Source organism: Haemaphysalis longicornis, unplaced genomic scaffold (genome assembly GCF_048455015.1).
Source record: "Haemaphysalis longicornis isolate Haplotype H1 unplaced genomic scaffold, Haemaphysalis longicornis Haplotype H1 scaffold_6, whole genome shotgun sequence".
Taxonomy (NCBI): domain Eukaryota; kingdom Metazoa; phylum Arthropoda; class Arachnida; order Ixodida; family Ixodidae; genus Haemaphysalis; species Haemaphysalis longicornis.
The window spans coordinates 200860616-200881260 of record NW_027526407.1 but is presented as its reverse complement, the minus strand read 5'-3'; the positions used below and the strand labels follow the sequence as shown (position 1 = coordinate 200881260).

At 46.2% G+C, this 20645-nt stretch overlaps 1 protein-coding gene across 1 annotated transcript in view; it reads left to right on the top strand.

Moving 5' to 3' along the window:
- Window positions 1-7955: 7955 nt before the first annotated feature.
- Window positions 7956-20645, top strand: part of LOC144142160 (uncharacterized) — a 33620-nt gene continuing 20930 nt past the window's right edge. Inside the window, exons 1-2 of the mRNA XM_077673544.1 lie at window positions 7956-8110; window positions 12749-12807. Coding sequence (XP_077529670.1) covers window positions 8017-8110; window positions 12749-12807 — 153 coding nt within the window. The 5' untranslated portion in view covers window positions 7956-8016. The remainder of the gene's footprint in view (window positions 8111-12748; window positions 12808-20645) is intronic.

Here is a 20645-nt window from a genome sequence, read left to right as displayed (position 1 = left end):
GCCCATCTTGGGTGGACAGTTTAGGTCTAAACCCCAGAACTGTTGGGGGAAAGGCCTCCATGTTCGTGATGTGAGTGCTTAGTCTCTTAAGGATTACGTGTTCTAGTACTTTGCCCATACACGAAGTAAGAGATATGGGCCGAAGCTGTTCTATGGTAAGAGGTTTACCTGGTTTCGGAAATATGTTATGGAGGCATGTTTTCAGGCGGGAGGAAGGGTGCCTTTGGCCCAATAATAATTAAAGTAGGCAATTATAGCCGTGAAAGACCGATCGTCTAGGTTAAGGAGAAGTTTGTTGGTCACGCCGTCTGCACCGGGTGTGGACCCTAACAGAATCAGTAGGAGAGCGCTTCTCACTTCTGCTTGCGTGATGGGTGCATCCAGTATTTCTGTAGGCGACCCGCGGTATGACGCGAGTGGAACCGAAGGATCAGTGGGGATGTAATGCGTGCTCAATGTGCACATGAATTGTTCGTTATCCCCCGAGAATTTCTGTATTATAACTGTGAGGCGGTTGCGTTGTTCCGTCTTAGAGCCAGTAGGATCTAGAAGGTGCCTTAGGAGGTACCAAGTGCGTTTCATGCCTAGGGTGTATTTAATGCCGTCAAACATCTCAAACCAGCGGTTACGGGTAACCTCAGCTGAGTATTTGAGAATTTCTTCTTCGAGACGAGCTACCCTAAGCCGAAGTTTCCTAGTATGTTTTTGCTTCCGTCATCGGCGCTGTATGCCGCAATACGCTGCCCAAAAATGTTGCAGGTGTGGGTCAACTGTTTCCGCTGGTATGGGTGGGTCAAGAGGAGTGCTTGTTTGTCGGACATGAGCTACCATTTGCTGAACCCAGCGCTCGAGACGTAGCGGTGAGATTTCTGGGTAGTCGTGACCACGCTACACTTCTCGGAATTTGTCCCAGTTGGGTAAATGGGTACAGCGGAGACAAGTATGACAGTGTTTTCTTAAGGACAGCGAGGTTTGAATAATGAAATGATGGCTGTCTAGTGTGTGGGTCAGGTTTGCCCAGGCTGTCTAGGGGTGTTCAACGTGAGCGTGAGGTCCGGGGAGGTGTCCCTCTGAACGCTGTTACCCACACCCGTTGGGGTCGGCGGATCCGAATCAATTACAAGGCGGAGTTCCTGCATATGGTCCCAGAGGAGCTGTTCTTTGCGGGTTCTGTGGTCATACCCCCAGGTGGTATGTGGCGCATTGAAATCCCCCTTGGAAAGTTGTGCGTGGGGTCCGGCCTCACGTTTTGCTAAGGAAAGTAATTGATCAAACGAGTGGTTGCCTGATAAGGGACAGCTATAAAGGTTTACTACGGACAGTTTGATGTCATCACGTTACGGAGAGTGTCATCACCACTACTAAATCGTGAGGGATCGTGATACTGTCAAATTTTATGCGCTCTGCCGAAACGTTGCGATGCACGAAAACGGCGGTGGCTAGATCGTGCGTTCTTTGAAAGGCCTTGTATCCGGCAAGCGAGACTTTTGTACATGCTTCTTGAAGAGTAATTGCAATGGGGGGAGATTCTTGGGTCCGTAGGAATGTCTATAACGCGCATCGCTTGTTAGGATACCACCTACAGTTCCATTGCCAGACCCGGAAAGTATACATTTTACATTTCGTCGGTGAGGTCATCGGAATCTGGGAGAGGTGTGCGGGAGGTAGTGAGAGCGTTTACTGCGCTGAATAGTTCGCGGATGATTGATTTCATTTCCACGTGCCATGTTTCTATGTTGCCTTGAATAGTTTCAATATTGGCGAGGAGGGTCTGGTGGAGGCAGATGTATTCAGCCTGATGCGTCGCAAGGGCTTGTGTACATTTGCTGTCGACCTGAGCGAGGTCGTCTCTCAAGGCAGTGTCCTGTTGGGGAACAGACTCGAGGACGGATGAGCCATCAGAGACTGCCTTCGTTTAACGGAAGGAGAGAGAGGAGAGGATTCATCACGCGAAGGCGAAGCATGTGTTCTAAGCATTTCATTCTCCTGACGGAGAGCTTCATTTTCTTTTTTAATGGAGAATATTTCGGATTTGATGGCCGCAAGCTCCTCGAGGACCTCCGCGTATAGGACCGGGGGGGAAGACGAGATTGGCGCCGAGCAGTGGGTGGACGGCGCTAAGCAGCTCACCTGGGTGGTCAAGAGATTGCTTGCTTGCTGGGTCGTCCCTGTTGTGCTCTGCAGGGATGGCCCGGTAGCAGCACCGGCTTATGATTTATGGGAGAGGTCCGGTCCACGTCCCGTTTGTCTGCAGGAACCGTGCCCGGGAGGGTGACATCTGGGGCCCTCTTCTGCATCACCAGGTGGGGTAGTACCGGACTGAGAATGATTCTGCGATGCGATTTGGGCGTATGTGGGCGTGCGTCACTTGGGTCAATATCTTCTGGGACATTCCGATGAACCCGTGAGATGGGTGCTACCACACAGGATGCTCAGGACGTGACATGGGTGTTGCTCCATGGGGTTGACTCGGATGCATCGGGGGCAACGGGGGGAGGGGGCAACTTGGTGCGGGGGCAGACGTCCGTCATGTAGCCTGAAGACCTGCACCGGGGGCAGGCTTCGGTTTTTCCCCGAAACGGGCGGCAACGGTACGTTGTTGCGCGATACCGTGTCCAGAAAGGTACCCTTGTTCCGTGAAAAAGGATCTGAGCCATATTCCATGTGTTCAGTCTTTTAGCGTCGAAAATTGGGAGATCTGGGTTGAACTCGCAAATACTCTTGTATACTTGTTCGTCGGTATCGTTCTCTGGGATGTTAAATATTACTCCCGTGACCATGTTGCATAGAGCGGCCGCATGGGTCGAGACCAGGAAAGGTTGGTTCTTGATTTGAAGGGAGGCTATTGCCGCATTTGTTTTTGCGCGTTCGTCGGAGGGTGTGCTAACCAGCATGTAATTGGCGACCCTGTGTGGTCGCATTTGGTCAGCATGGCTGAAGGGAAGATTGGCCTGAGTCACCACTGCTTCGGCAATCGTTGGCGGCGGTAGCTCCGAGACATCGATACCACAGCGCGGCCTCAGAATGATCTTGACATGTTCGGAAGGCAGGGGGATTAGAGGAGGCGGGATCGCTTCAGGGCGTCGGCGGCGTGGGGGCGGAAGCTGCTCCTTGCCTTCAGTAGGCTTGGTGGCCGCAGGAAGGCCGGCCTGGCGGTGGCTTGTTTGGAGTGAACGCTGGCGGAGGCGGATGTCCGTCCAGTCAGAGTGATTGAACTCTTGGGGGTCCACATCCACCACCTCAACGAGATTCTTCATGTCGACGCCTCCAACGGGTGACAGTGGTGGAAAGTCCGCGCCGTTGGAGGCGGAGAGCACATAGGGGTCGAGCTAGGCCTAGTAGGCCTAGCTTTTGGTACACCGTGGTGGAACCTTCAGGCGCCGATGATTTAAAGAACGGAACTTGAAATCACAGAAAATTGGTGTCAGGCGGACACTCACGTTGTAGGGGACTCGATGACATGCAACTCAGCGTGATGGAATGCCGTAAGTATGGTCTGGGAAGAAATTTTGTCGGAGCCAACGTGGATTCTGTGCTGAATAGAACGCACCCGCTTAGTGATGTGTCTGAGGGCTTCACCGCCTCACTTGCGCACAGGCGGGATGGCCCGTATACAGTTACCAGTAAATAAAATCTGCCGTATGTGTTACAAAACGCGGCCACAGGTGAATCGTACGGCCCGGTGGATGTGTCCGACCTAAAACGGTATTTCTCAAGAGACAATGCAGCCGCTTCTGATGAGCGGGAATCCCCTGGGGGAACATGCGACGCAGTCGCATCTTCCAACACCCGTTACAATCTGCGCACGCGGCGGTGACGAGTTGTTTTCTTTTTGTGTCCGGGCAGAGATGTCCCGTAAGTACAGCAGCCGGTCCCACCCCTACCACCGCCGGCAACTGGACAACCCCAGCTCGGCGCCGGTACCCGCAACCCTACCGACCAGTACGACCAGCGAGCACGTGGCTACGTGGCCGGCGCAGACACCTTCTGGCCAGTTGGTGGGCTGGTACTCACGGCTGCAGTGGACGATCAGCCACATGTATACGTCGGACCTTCGCGTGTTGACATGCCGGAGCCTTTCCAGGGGCTCACAATCACCGACTGGCACTCCGGAGAGCCACAACCAGTGTACACACGCGAAGAAGAGGCTACGCTGTGTGAAGTGTGCCGCGTAACCGAGATCAGCTGGCACCACCACCGCCCCGGAGCTCGTCAGCGAGAGTGGTCACGAGTCTCCCACGACAACCCCTCACACGACGTGAACAACAGCCAAGACAGGTTGGAGGAAGCTCTGGGGATGCTTCGAAGCCTCCGGCCAGACCCACGTCGTCAGGCGGTCGACGCAATCCTCGACGCGGAACATGGTGTGTGAGGGGAACAATCTCAGACACTTTCCGTTGTTGTTGTTGTTGTGGTTTGCTCCTTTGGACTAAGCAGGTCGTGGACACTTTTTGTTGCAGGTTTCGTTTTAGTTGCGGGTTTCGTTTCGTTTGTTAAGCAACGCGACCTCAGGCACTGATTGTTTTGCTTTTTATACAAATGTTTCTGTTACCTCTTGTGTTTTTTTTTGTTTTTAAGGGGCGACGAGGGTGTGAGCACACAAACGTGAGCGCATGCCCGTTGCTGGCACGCGTGTTGTCTGGGATGATGGCGGTCGCTATCAGCGACTCGCCTCCCCCCTTGCGTGGGATATAAATGTGTGTAGCGGGGGAAAAGGGGGCTCTTCAGCGCGGCCAGGAAGACGGACTGGACCTGCCTCCACTCGAGTGAGCTGTATTAAATAACTTTTTGTTCCTTGCCCTTTCGGGTGTCGTTTTGTGCACTGTCGTGCATGCCAGCAAGGCACGATTTCCAATATGGTATACTTATATTGGACTACAAATGAGTGGCGGGTTTGCTTACTTTTCGCAGACAGGCCAATGCTTCAATGTCTGAGCACTCCAGCTCTGCCCTACCGTTTGCGCATATTTAGGAAGGCACATGGGCGTCAAAGATGCGGGTGTACAACCCGGCTACAGAAAAACAAAGTTTTTAAGCGAGCTTCGGATAATTGAAAATGATACGAGATATTATAAAACAACATTACATAAACCAAGCGACTGAAAAGTATATAACCCTAACGTGCCAGTGTCACTGTCCTATTAAATCGGTTATAAACTTCCTATACTGTTTTTATAAAGTTGTACCTCCTATCAACGGATGTTATGAACTTTGTTTGGAATTTTTATAATTTGTCTGACACGTTTACAATATCATATAGTTGCGACGCCGCAAACAATAATTCAATTTGACTTCACAGCAGTCTGTCCTGCGAGTTCAGGTTTTTGGTCCCGTTTTGGTCCGCGCTGTGGTAATTTGAAGGTACTACCATCGGTAGCCATGGCATTGTCTCTCTACTCACCACCTGTGCATCGGCATGTTTCTCTCACGGATACGGCGCAGCCGCTCCACACACGACTTGTGCTTTCGTACTGCGCGTTCCTCGCAGGGATGTAACCCATTCGGTTTTAACCCCCACCGTTTACATGCCTTCTGAAAGCTCCGTTACTGTTTCAACCCGTCCCGTTTGATACCCTTCTCTGAACACCTTTCCCATTCGATAGCTCTCATTCTGGCCAATTTATGATTTTCGTTTCTCAAAATATGCAGTGCAGCTTTTGAAAGTGGTCTCTTGTCAACGTTTACAAAATAAATCAAGCCTAGCTTCAAAACCATTTCATTTCTAGGCAATGGTGTGTCGTGGATAGGCCCGTATAACGCACATGTTTGCGGGAAATATATTTCATAGTACAACTGCAGAAGGTATTGTGCCGTTAACATATAATGTGCATCTGCGGAAGGTTCGTAGTACAGAAGATATTCAAGGCTTTGAAAAGAGACGCTCCTTGGACTTTGCTACAGTTGGCCTACGTATGGCCTGTGTAAATGAAGAGTAACTCGTACATTCATTGTATATTGATTAGGGTTCTATTCCTATTATATATATATATATACAACTAAAAGATATCGCGGCCGCATTCTTCCCGCTGACGCGTGTAAGTGAGGGAGCGGTTGGGTGCCTAATTCTGCGCCTTGCTCTCCGCATGAAGAGGTCGGAGGATATTTAGGGACCACACTCTGGTACCAATGTTGAGGTGCCGCGTGTTTGTGGTCGCACGCTCATCCTGCTCCCTTTAAGGTTATAGCTAACAACCCTATGTTAAATGAAAACCTCGCAGTAGGGCTGTTATGCGTATCCGCTCTAACAACTATGGAGGTCAAATTTCTCAGCAGATTATATAAAGTTTGTTTTCTTGAGTCATTGCTCTTCTCAAAGTCGCTATGGCAGTGAGGCGAAAGTATGTTCTCCAAAGAGCTCAGAAAACAGTATCAAAGCTGCGTCAGGTAAAGGAGCAGAAAATGCGCTAAAACAAACGGTTGCGGAGTGGGTTAAACAAATTTTTATCGCACACTCCAAGACGCCGAGAACATTTTTAAACGTTGAGGATAGGCAACAATTGAAATAAGTATCAAAGATGTGCTTCCGTGGAATTAGAGTATAGCTCACGAGCAGGTATGGCCAAACTAGCTTTATTTTAGAAGACTTATAGCTAGAGTACTTGTACTCGTCAACCGAGCAAAACTAGTACTTTTATGCTGAGAATTTGAAACTTATTCAGCCTTCTGTGGCGGCTTGACATAGGTTAGAACAAACCAGAAGGTCCAAAATATAAGGGGTTATAAGAAAAACACCCTTTCAAACCAGCAGCTAGCCCTCTACACTCGCCACCTGCTCGTCCGTAGGTTGTTGGAGGGGAGGAGGTGACGAGGGAGTTGACAGCCGCCTCGCACTCCGAGTGACCCCATCAGATAGTGACCATGGTCAAGTCTGTGAGAAACGCAATACTTAACTGCATACAGAACTAGATATACAGGGTGTGTCTTCTATCTGGCTGGTGACCTCATCCACTACAGTTCAGCTGAGCCTTCACTTTCGCAGGTTGGAACCGTAGTAACTTTTTTGCGAAAAGCCAAAACTTCATTAGGTATTTCTCCGCAAAAAATATTTGCTTTGTACCTATCTCAGATTTGCAGCAAAAATGGTGGCAACAACTTTGGTTTATTAGAACAACCCATGGTAGCAGCTTATTAGCTCAGCGCCTTTAAAAGCAGTTGTACACGCTAGAGTCATTGTGGCTTCCGGAAATAAACCTTTTTTCAGAAAAACTAGCCCAATATCCAACAGAGTTTATAAGAACTGTTTAGGCTGATGGTAATATTTACAAATAGTGATGGGCACGATAAAAGCAGTAATATGTGCGAAATATGAAGGAAGCAATTTTGATGTTTTTTTCGTAAATTTTATGTTTACTGTGCATATAATTTTCGTCCTAACTGTTTCATTCTTCTCTATTGTCATAATCAGCCTTGTTCTGTCGACTGCAGCAGGAAAGCATCTCCCAAATATCCCCATCGAGGTTTCTTTGTACCCGATGCTATGCTTTTTTCAATACTCCAGATTTCAATAAAGGAGCTCACAGAACATAAACATATCCAAATTCTAAAGCCTAAGTATCTTCTGAAAATGTGTGATGTCGCAGTGGAGGTCTCGTGCCCTTATTTTGCAGAAACGTTTGAGCGTGTTTTACTAGCATTTATACGAATGGGCCAGCGACAACTTTATTTTCAAAAAATGTTTTTTTTACAGAGTTTACAGATATTCCAAAGGACAACTATCCGATGTAAACGCCGCTAGAATGTCCTCAATGATGCCATTTTGTTTTGTGCGTCATCAGAGTGCTGCATAAGAAAACTTTGCAAGCAATGTATAAATAAAGAAAGAGCACAAACTTACAAATGAAGAAATCTTGGGTGAGGTCATGCTTTTTCCTGAATATCTTTGACGCGAGGTACATATCCTGTCTTACAAAATGATTGATTGATTTACTTGAGCTAAGATTTATAACGAACCGAAAATTTCGGGTTAGTAGAGAAGTTCCACAACTTGCTGAAGGCAAGCCGTTTGAAGACCGGACCATGATACTAGCTTGTGTGGCCCTTATCGTTGTCGGTGTTACCTGGGTTACAACGACTGCTATCCCTCTGAGTAATGGACCACCGTTATTTTGCAGTAAGTCCCGAGCCCGAATCACAAAGGAAAAATATTGACTGTGACCTAAAACATTTTCCCATATTTTATGTGTCATTATTAGCTACAAGATATGAGATACCCAAAATATTCATAAGTCACACGGTGCACTGGTATTTTAAATAGTTATTTTTGTGGTATACACATCCAGGTATAGACAAGCAATGCAAACATTTTGTGTTTTTGTAATATAAGCTTATAACATTTTCTTTCCAAATGTATAGTAGTAAAGAAGAATTATTAACGCAAGTATCCGGGTAGCAATGTGAGTTTAGAGACACAGCTTTGTTTTTGTCTGAAATTAGACTCGTTGGCTAAGAAAATAAAAACCGTTCGAGCTGCAGTACATCGCCATTTGCTTGATGGTCGAAAACAAGAAACGTTCGAACGTAACGCTATTGTTTTCATTAACAAATTTTGGCAGAATTTCACTAGTTTGGTAGGCCCGATTTGAATAAGGTAATTCAGGATGTGAGCTCACATGGGGTACTAACATTTTACAAAGTCTGGTATCATGCACGTGCGGCCGTCTATCCGTCGGCGTGTGTTCATTGCTGGTATTACGGCGAGTGCGCTGATGAGCACAGGCCTAAACAACAAAATTATTTCCCCAATTCGGAAGTTTGCAGAGTTCAACGTAGACCCCTTTGCTTCTGATGCAGAAATCATAACCGCTCATGGATGAGGTTTCTCTCCGTTACTTCTAGCGGAAAAATTATTCTCCCCTAGAGCCCATTTTAGCAACAAAGCAAACAGGCCATATAAGTACCACATGCCCGTAATAAACATACCCTTTTTTATTTGCAAAAATATACATTGTTGCCAGAACCTTGCACTCGCCCTATTACTCAAATCCGGTATCCACTAGGAAGGTAAATCATCGCGAATTTAGGTGCTTTGCTTCGTTCCTACCCAAGCAACCATAAACTTGACATATGCCCACTTTTAGCTGAACCTATTGCTTATATATAATTAAACCGACGTATGCTGTAATTATACACAATACCCTGTCAGCTCGAGTCTCATTTTACGGAATACAAACGCTGGGGGCCGTCTCCGCTTCGCGGAATCAAATAGCTGTAATAGGGACATGTGTCAAAGACCCCATAAAATCTGGTAAATGGGTCTCCACAGGTTGCACCTGCCAAACAATAAGCATCCCCGTTTCACCTAGTTTTGCTTGCGCGCTTTGAATGCAAAAGCATTGGATCTGCTGTGAACTATTGGCAGTATTTACACATGTCTCTCGCAAAATCTTCTCAGTCTATAAATTGGGTTGCGACATAGCATTCCCAGACTGCTACAAACCGGGAACGTCCGTATGCGCCAAGATCCATCCAGTGGTTCCCTTGGAACACCCCGATTGTCTATACCAACTGTTAAACGTCGACCTATAGTTGACCTCGGTTGTCCAGGGGTAAAGTAAAGGGTTTTGAAGGGACTTTCCTGGACGGATTTCTAGCAATGCTGTATTTTTGAATTAGGCAATTGTATTTCTTCTGCGAAATGATATGTAAGTAAACCATTTCCGGATTGATAGGGATAGTAGGGCGTGTTTAGGTACGCTATGTGTCAGGTATCTTGTAATCAAGACGTTTATTTACGGTTCTGCATCTCACTGACATTGCCTGCATTGTATATACATGCCTCAGAGCATAATGTCGCTGAGACTTATCGGAGAGTAGGCTGACATCGAACCAAATTTATATTTGTGAACCGCAGTTATATCGTCATTGCGCATCTCCCTGAGTGAGTATCTGCGCATATTGTTAGGTGCATATTCAGAGTGAAGGTACCACAGTGAAGGTAAGGTTTAGGTCGAGCCGAACGACTTTCTAGGCAATCTTAAACTCGTTGTACGTCAAGTTGTGCGGTCCGGTGGTAGTCCTCAAAGCGCAACTTTAAGGCCAATGTGAGGACGCTGTATGCTCTATACGTACACCAGGGCAACACGCACTTCCTACTACACCGTGCGTGTGCTTTCGTTTTAGCTTTCTTTGCTTTGCTTTTATTTGGTACCACTGCGAAGACTACTCGACACTTCGTATTAAGAGACTTGAAATTCTGTTACGGTAGTTTTATAGAACTAGCATGACACAAACGCTGTGTAGCAGTGACGTATATCGAGGGTGAACCATCACACTTAGCAAGTTAAACGGACTCAAGCCTGCTTACGTGTACCTCGGAATTCGAGTTTTGTGTGACAGATGCGTGATGTATCTGTTACGAAAATTGCCAGGGCCCTTCAAAAGATCTCCCCTGCTGCCGCAATTTTCATGAAGATAAAGGCGCTTGAAAATTTGGGGTCATCCATTGCAGATGAAGCCGCGTTTCAGTTAACACAGCTTATAAGACAGTAAAAAAGATCGCAAAGTATATTGCAATGAGTACGCAAAGCCAAGCACATTATCTAAGAGAAAAGCTGGGCAAACGGGCTGTTTACGGTGTGGCCGAAGAATACATAACCGTGATGGCAGTCATGATTTTTATGATTGTGAGCATTCTCCGGAAGCGTACTGCAACACGAGCCTACACACTTCTCAGGACCAGTGAGAGGTGGTCATACACGCAGGAACATAGCTGAATGATGGATCCGAAGAACACAGCGAAGTAAGCGAATTGAAAAACAGCAGAATTCACTATTGTCGTCAGCGTTCTGATTACTGTGAAATAAACGCACAGTGTAGCATTACGTACGGCAGCGATCGAAGCCATTAGGAAGCATTAGGGCGTATCGCAAATCGAAGCGTCTTATGCGAGAACATTCTAGAGTCCTTCAGCGATGCGAGAAGGAAACAAGACGTCCCAGTCGTCCCAGTGAATTTGGGGCTCTCATCAAGTGTCCAAAAAAGACCCATGGGGTGCCCGGCCCTTCTAATAGTCTACAGAGAGTCGACAGTTCACAGATGACTAAACAATACCTGGTTCATGTAGCTGGAATTTTCACACAGGCAACAATTCAAGGTTTGCCTTTTTTTATTCGTGGTTTGCTTTCTGGCTTAAAGAATTAGATTCTGTCGCAATTCAGCGCGCCGCAATTCTGTTCGTGCATACTGCAAGTTGCGGAGTGCCCCCGTGTTTAGGAAAGCTGCCTCGGACAAGTTGCAGCTTCCTGAAGAACGGCCGAGGCGCGGGCGCCTCGCTGTCAGTGACGCAATTTTAGCCGTTTTCAATTAATTTACTTTCGGCGAGATGCTCCGTAAAGTCGGACAGCGCAGCCGCGATCTCCTGTCCGCTATGGTCGGGTCGTCTTCAGAAATCTCTAGGAGAACTGCTTCATCGTTAGCGCATAGGGTATAAATATGGGGTGCCCTTGAGTGCAGAAATCATTCGTTTTGAAGCAGAAGACAAACTGTCATACAGCTTGTGTGTCATAGTGTAACCTCGCCGTAAAGGTATTCCTTCTGTATCTTCGCCCCATCTCTCGGCATGCAGTAAACCAGTTTGCATTTGGCTTCATGGCGTTACCACTAAGACAGCAACCTTTCGGGCTGCGCGACCTCTCCGCAACCATACGCATTATGGAGGCGACGGAGACTAGTTTGGGAACCCCTTTTGTTATGCCGGAAGGCGAACAATTCATTCTGATAAACCTTATACATCGCCGTTGTAAAAGAAAGCAACTCCAAAACACAAGCCTTTCTTGCTCGGCACCCGTGCCCACGTACAGAAGGGACATGGCATATATTCAAAAAATAGCAGACTGAGACATGGTGACTCACTATTGGATTTGAATAGGACATGACATCTTTTCCAGGCTTGTAGTTAGATATGGTTGGGTGCAAGTGTCAGGCTTTGTTTTGTTTCTCGTGTAAACGTTTTTGAACTAAACAACTTGCCCCACAGAATGCGGTCATAGAGAGAATCTTTTGAATGGTATCCCTGTGCTTCAACAGCAGTTTATGTCAGCCATATCTCGGCGCGTCCCCAGCCGCTCATATCGGTCACATTAGGAGATCGTTGCCCCTCATTGTTGAACCTCATTGTTTGAAGTCGTTAAACCTTTAAGAGAGGGTAAACGTCATAATAAATAAGAAGACTTATTCGCCATTGCCTTTTGCCATCTTTGCCTCGAAACCGGAGATTTTTTTTTCACAAGCCTCTCCACCTCTTTTTTCACTAAGAAGAGGGGGAACGGAAGCCCCTTCGACACGCACACAAGCACGAATAGCCGGCTAAGTAATCAAAAGCCGCTGTAGCACAGTATGCAGCCACAGTGGCCGAATTAACTTTCACCTCGTCGAGTACCGGATGACCTCTCTCGAATGAAGAGCTAATTGTTTCCTTGGAACTCAGGCGTGAGCCAGTAACGACAGAAAATAAAGCGAGTACGGCTTCAGTGGTTCCCATTTTCCAAGAGTTGAATAGCTCTCAATTTGTTGTCGCCCTTCTGCATACCTTTTCGGGCTTCATTTAAAGGACGAGGTTATTTAAACAGCGTGTAAATATATTTTTAAAAGACACGCAATAAAAACGAAGGATAAATTTATTAAACAAATAATCATGATCATATGAGAAGCTTTCTTGGTGCGGACATGTGCACTTCACGGTTTAAACCTCTAATAAATGGTTTTCTAACATTGGTTTACAATAACTCTTTCATTTCTCCCCACTTTTCAGCGTTTACCCAGAGGAACCGAACAAAGATACTGAAGTGCGTTGAACAACATTTTTTGGAGGTGAGCGATGCTCAGAGTTTCCTTTTATCTGTAAAAAAGCCGCATAGGCTGAGAGAAATACTTAACTTTGCATTGCTGCCAACACAGCCGTTTTACTGTTGGCACGGGACACCGACATTTTCTGCAATTCTATTTTGCTCGTTACTGTTAGAAATCATAATAATATACTCTTGCTACCTGCGTATTCGTCCTGCTATAATATGCGCAATGCTGTTGCGCCGCAAGTTTACGTAAGTCAGCTGCTTGACGTGCGGGATTCCCTGGAACTGAGTACAGTAGTTATGTCGCACGTTTCGCGAGCAAAACACTTCGCGCCACGAAGCGTGATGCCAGCGCAGCTGAACGTCTAATCGCTGTGGGCGAGTAAGAAGTAAGAGCTCACTTGCTCCGACGCGCTTGTCTTGAGTTGAGCAGTCGGGAAACAATAGTCGTGCAAACGCATCATAAATACAATTTCTTCAGTGCCATCCAATTCAACCATGTAAATTGCACCTGGCAACTTTTAAATAATGCTGGCAAGCGCGACGTTTCTGAGTGTAGAGGCACTCTCCAGATTATGTGGACTAAATATAATGCTGGCTGACGACCAGGCCCCCCTGGGGCAGATGATGCGGCCCCTGCTTGCGTGGGTAATAATAATCAAGGCAGTGCAGAAAACAACCAAATGCTACACGACCATATTTAGGATAACCACGATTAACAGGTGGCGGGCCAGTGGAACATATACGTCTCAAAGGGGCGACGCCGAAGAGACCGACTACAGCTAACTCAGATAAACGAGCAACCACCACCATCCTCGCCCCTGGAACCGGAACCGAGACACCATAAAAACGAAGCGAGCACCCAGGCTAGTGCGTTTTCGCCAGGAGGATTACAAATTAGTTCTGCGGCCGCGAAATCCACTTAACATGGACAAGCCCGCACCATCTGATTGGTCGCTGGCTTTGCTACTGGCCACCACCACAACCGTGAGGCAAGCAAACTTTAATCCGAGGGACAACCGCAACCGAAACATGGCAACCATCAGTGCTCCGGCCGAACAAGTGGCGCAGAGGTAGTTCCGTATGAAAAAGATCAAGATTGATGGAACAGAACATCTAGTGGAACTGTACGGGCTAGCCCACGACAAAGCTGTGACGGGAGTGATTCAAGGAGCGCCAAAGCGGCTCACTATCCACAAAACCAGGGAGAATATAGTTCAGGACGAGCTCAAAATCTAGACGGCGAGACGAATGGCAAATGACTCGACAGCAGTCCTTGTAAGGTTCTCGGAGCACAAAGTACCGAACTACATCTGGCTGTAGGGAGCGGAGTATCTATGCACCTTGCACAAGAAAAACGTGACCGTCTGCGAGATGCTTTGCGAAGTGGGTCACCGTAGCCTGCCCACAGCCGGGAACACGAGCTTCCCACGTGTACGTAATATGAAAAGTAGCCCAGACAACCCCTGCGTGGACAATAGAACGCTGTGCGCGATAGATCGCCTCACAAGCGCCACATGGTACCCAGGCCGATACCTCACCCCGTACGCAATCAGGAAGAGCCAGCGGCTGTAACAGCGATGGAAGGAGTCAATTCGATACGACTCCAAACTACCGTGGGTAGAGAAACTGGTCAGTAACACAAATCAGTGGTGGGAGAAGCAGCTCCAGGCATTCCAGCATGAAAGGTAGCAGCTGGAGAAGGCGAAAATCAAGATTAAGATTGAGAATCCACGCTCCTGAATATAGTCGCAACCACTTTCGAAGCATGTCAGAAACCCGCCCACAAGACGAGAATGAGCATAACGTAAGTTGTGTCCAACGCATCTCTCTCACAGCTCATTCCCATAGTACCCTCCAACACCCCCGACCTTACGCGAAAGCCCCACTTCTTATGTGAAATGCAAACATCTGGCTCAACTGCCTGAGCTACAAATCACATTATTGGCGTCAGTCCGAACTCGTTAAATATACTTGAGCAAAGGCAGGCAACACCCCATCCCTGTCCTACTGTGGCGCAACCACAACCACCAACCCCACCTGAGGTCCAAGACGTGCTTTTTTTAAAATCACTAGTGTATTGACTTCTGTCACTAAAGAACTCCAAACCGTCCACCAAAAAAATCACTTTCTTAAGCAAGAATTCCAGTGCCCACGTCCAATCTGCCCTCCGACAGAAAGTTTTTACCGCCGGTAATTGAACCACAGCTCTCGATCACAACTACGAAATACGAACACCTAAACAAGAGAGGCCTTCCAAAGGGCCTAACACAGGGAATAGGCGAAGCGTACCATTCTAACGCACTCCCGACGACTTCTTCACCGCATCTCCTGCAGATGCCCGGCACCCACTTTAATGTCACCACTGTTCTTAAATGAAACTTCCGCGGTCTCAAACAGAAAGCAGCTGTTTTGACCCTAGTGGACCAATCACTTTTGACCTCAAACGCGCATTTGTCGCTTCGCTGGATGGTAATTCATCCGTCAAACTACCGGTATGCGTCAATGATTGCACCGGCGACACAACCCCTACACTTGCTCTGGTGCGTAACACCATCTCAGTAATTCACCACATCACCTCGCAACGGTGAGACAATCAAGTTCTCATAGAGCTAATCTCTCCTTCGAATAAAATAAAATCTAGCATTTTCATCCTCGATGTATATTGTCATCCTTCTTCAAAGACAGTGGCATCTCCACCACCATAGGGGATGCAAATCTTCGTGTGGATGACATGTTAATCATTGCGGGTGACTTCAATATCGCCCACCCGCAGTGGGTTTATATGTAACAAACAAAACGAGGCATCCTGCTGACACAGGCGACAGAGGATTTTAAACTTACCTTGCTCAATCACGTGCAATCATACACCCGCGCGGGCACAAGTACTGCTAGGGGCGCACCTTCCAACCTAATGTTTTTAGCCGGGGATTTCGATGTCATCTGGCCCTTACCCCTTGGCAATGTGGGCTCAGATCGCGACATTGTGAACTCACCACCTGGAAGAAGCATTACAATATCAAACCAAGTGTGGCCCGTATCTCTAATTGGGACGCCTTGGAAACTGCGACATCCTCCCGCTCAATTGATACCACTCCACCCCTTAGCACTTGGATTGACGACCTCATCAAAACAGCACAGCTGCATGTCAAAAGCATATGCACACCTCATCATACACTCAGCGTCGATTTCGAACTCCTTCACATTTGGGAAGCCCGTCAGAGTCTCACTGAGTGATGGAAACGCCGACACCTGATTCGCCAACTTCGCCAAAAAAGGGCGGCTCTAAATCCAGCCGCCACTTTATATTCCGAGAAATTTTAGAAAGCAAGTTGTCTTCAGCTCTGCGATATTTTTCAAGGTCCCTAGTCACATGGATAATTTGGCACTAACTCAGACATCTCATCGACCCCCCCTGACAAAATTATATCGGACCACACAATAATTTCAAGGTTCCCCAAAAACCCTTCTCCCACCTTAACAGATCTATACCGCAACACTTTTACCCACCCCCATAAACAGTCCTTCAGAAGGACCTACTCTCAAAGGGACTTTCACATTTACGAGTTAAAATTGGCTCAGCAAGCAGCTTACAGGCTCCTAGTATACCATGGAGGGCAACTATCTACATTATTTACTTAACCGCATTAATACACACTGGACGTCTCGTCTTCTTACTCCCCAATGAAAAACCGAGGAGGTACACTTCCTTCCTAAGCCAAACAAGTCACCTCATTAGGACGAATTGTGCCTAATATCCCTGGCATCCTGTGTGGATGAGATGGTAGAACAGCTTATATTAGACACCTGCAACCGTTTATTGAGGACAGAAGCCTATTCCCCTTATGATGTGTCGATTCAGTAGGCATGACACCGTCGTCCTTTTGAATGAAGAAGTATTGGCGAGGGCAACCTGTGACTCTCCGAGGGCTATTCCGCACTTGAACGTAAAGACGGCTTCCGTAACGTTTTATATTCTGCAATTCTCTCTCGGCTCAATCAGGCTGGTTGTGGCCATCGCATCCAATCCTACATTTGAGATTTTCTAATTCAACGCCCAGCTATTCTCAAAGTTGGCGATCTCACGTCAGATGCTATATTTCTTTGTTATTCAGGCACACCGCACGCTGCCGTCTCGTCCCTCCTTTTGTTAAATCGGGCTTTACTCGACTGCCCAAGCCACTCGGTGACATTCCCAATATACATCATGCTCGGTATGCAGATATAACCATATGGACATATACTGACTGTATAGAAAACATACAAGATGCTCGTAAAAAACCCACGAAGATTCTGCAGTTTTATGCATTGTCAGTAGGCCATCAATGCACACCTCAGAAGACAGAAATAATGCTGTTCAAGCCCTGAAAGCTTGAAATATTGAGCCGTTCACTTTTCACTTGGACGGGCAGCATATCAAGCCCAGCTCTTCAAAAAATATTCTCGGTCACACCATATAAGCAAATACGCGGGCCAATCTGACCTTATTCAAGCTATCCAACACATTCATTCAAGTCACGCACATGCTCCAACTCACATGCTCCAGCAGGCTCTAACTGCCATCTGGGCCTAAACGTATACGATTTGATAAAACCGGCTCGAGCACCTACGTTGCTGCAGACCTCTGCAGCGCCAAAAGAACCTTTGACTTACTTGACAGGGTAATACGCAAGTCATTCAAACAAGCATTCGGCCTGCCCATGAAACCTCTACTCAGCCGCCTGTTCAACTGGGGCTTTATAATACACGTGAAGAATAATGGGAGAGGCCTTTCCTCTGCATTGGGCGTAGATAGGCTGTTGATGGTGATGATGATGATGATGACGATGTTCATGAATACACATTTAAAATAATTTCAGAGTTAAAGCAAACGTGTTCGGCTCACTGAAACACCTGTGGGCCTTGGTTTACGGAAACCCCTAGGACTCATACACTCAGCATCTCCCCTTGCTATTCTATTCCTCCCCGAGGCTTGGAGATCTGCTGTAGCGCTCGCTCAATACCAAAGAACGTGACCCTTATCTCCACCTGGGGACAAGACAAGCCGGAGTCAAGCCCACGAGAACATCCATGGGAACCGTCTGAACGTGTCGCATGTATACGCTAGCTCATATCCAGGGGGCAGCACAGAGTTCCAACCGTCATTACCACATTGGCTGTTATGACCTGTGCTTCAATTATTACGGCAACCAGGCAGATTACTGAAAAACTGGCCAAATCACTCGCACACATTCACACCAAGATTGCGGTCATCTTAGTCGGCTCCCAAGCTGCCTGTCGGAGCTCTTTGGTGGCGTGGTTCCCCCCCCCCCTCCACCTCGCTTTCGGCTTCTTGCAATATCAGCCACGAAAAAATGTCTTCCTCGTCTGTAAACCTGTAAACCCGACCACTGTACATTGAAGGGCAGTATTTTTGGCAATTTTTGGCAATCACCAAGACTGCGCACTCTCCTCCAAGTCCCCGAAGAACAAGCGGAGTTCACAAAATTGGTCTCATATAAGGACATTACAAAGTACTATCGACTCGAAAGACTAAAATATCCTCAACGTTACTCAAAGCTGCACCAATCAGAAGTTACTTTTCATCGCATACAAACCGATACCTGCTTCCGTCCAATTAGCTTACAGCCAATGTTCCCGGATCAATTTCCAGCCGCATGGACTTTTTTCTCTAAGCGTGGCAAACTAGTTTTAATTTAAACTCTGACCTCCCAAAGCATTTTTAAGCATAAATTTGCTACTCGCATATTCCATCAAGTCGTTTGAAGGTTTCTTTGTAGTAAGTTCAGGTTCAAGTTCAAGTTTATTCAAGGCAATATTACAAAACATTGCCTTGGGGGGCATGGCTAGAGGCAAACCAGTTGCCTGATGAAGGCCACGCCACCCTCAGCCGCGAACGGTATGACAAAGCAAATAAAAAGTATAAGAAAAAAATAAAAAGTACAAGAAAAAAATGTACAAGAAAAATTTTCAAGGAAAAGAAGACTAGCACACACTAATACAATTGAATACAACTAGATAGGGTTTCATTTTTGTACCAAGCTGTTTATAATTTGGGGTACAGAAGAAACAAAGCAAAATGCAAAATGCAAGAACAGAAACAAATTCAAAACATCGTGAGCAGCGCGTGGTGTTACAAAATAGTTTCGCTTATTGTTACAATGATACCTTCATACCTATACAATCGAAAAGAGTAGCTGTTTAATAAATTTCTTGTATTGTAACGGCGTTGTTCCTGAAATTAAGACTTCCAATATTACCGGATGTTCGTTCAACACATGGGGTATTTTGTGAGACAGTTTTTGGTCACCATAGTTTGTTCTGGATCTTGGCTTCGTTAATAAAGTTTTTCGCAACTGATATGAGCATTCTTTTATTTGGTATGTGAGTACAAACAGGCTGTCAGAGCTGTATTGTCGCAATATTTCAATGAAAAATTTATACGTGAGTGTTTTGCGGACGTCAAGAATTTTATATTCGGTGTAGTACGGAGTAATGTCTTCATTGAGTTGAATATTTCCTATTGCACGCAAAGCTCGATTTTGAAGTGCTTGTAGGAGATACAAACTTGTTTTGGTTGCGGTTGACCACACTATTGAACAGTAATTCAGTCGGGAGCGTATAAGAGCATGATATATAGCACGTTTTAAACTTGGCGGGAAATGATACCTCAGCTTATTTATTATTCCTACGGCTCTGGAAATATCTACTCTAAGTGCATCAATATGTGGTGACCATGAAAGATTTTTGTGAAACAAAACCCCCAGAAATCTAATTGTTGATGTGTGCTGTATTTGGGCACCCTGAAATTGCAGATGTAATCCAATCGGTGTTTGTGTTCCTTTTGATTTGAAAGCACGTATTTTGTTTTACTTACGTTCAGTTGTTGTTCATTTGCAGTTAGCCATGAGCATAAACCGTCTAACCAGGTGTTGGCCTGCCCAAACAAATCGTGCACATTTACACCTGAAAAAAAACACGTTGGTGTGGTCTGCATATAATACCATATTTGTGTAACCTTTGATGTGTACAATGTCATTTATATATTGCAGGAATAAGATAGACCCAGGGATAGATCCCTGTGGAACTCCGTATTTTATGTACTGTGTTTCAGAAATGACCCCATTTATTGCCGTGAACTGAGTTCTGTTCGCAAGATATCTTTTTTTATAATTCTAATGCGGCACCACGTATTCCATAGAAAGGAAGTTTTTGAAAAAGAACGTCATGTTGGACACAATCAAAAGGTTTTTTCAGATCAAGGAATAGGGCAAATGATATTTTTTTCTCCTCTACATTTTGGAGCAATTTTTCTTTTATTCCTAGGAGGGCCGTTTCTGCAGATTTATTTTTTCGGAAGCCGTATTGTTCTTCGGGTAATATGTTATGCAAGGTCAAAAACGCAGTGATTCTTCTTCGCATGATGTTCTCGGCTATTTTTGAAAAAACAGAGAGTACGGAGATAGGCCTATAATTATTTCAATCATTAAATGAACCGCTCTTATGAATGACCACCACCCGAGCTAACTTCATTTTTTTCCGGAAATACACCTGTGGAGAGAATCAGATTACAAATATGTGCAAGGGGAAAACATACAGTCTGACTAACAGCTTTCAGCGGTTTTGATTTAACACCATCTGCACCAGAGGAGCAACCACCCTTTAACGATAAAATTATATTTTGAACTTCATAAACACGGTAGAGGGACACCTGTCTTTTATGAACTGGTCCCACTGTGTTTGTTTAAGGACATCTGTGGCAGCTCCCACGTCAGTGAAGTGAGAATTGAAGGTATTTGCAACATCTAGGTCCGACAGCCCATTTCTTTGAAAGTGAACTCCTTTCATCGAAATATT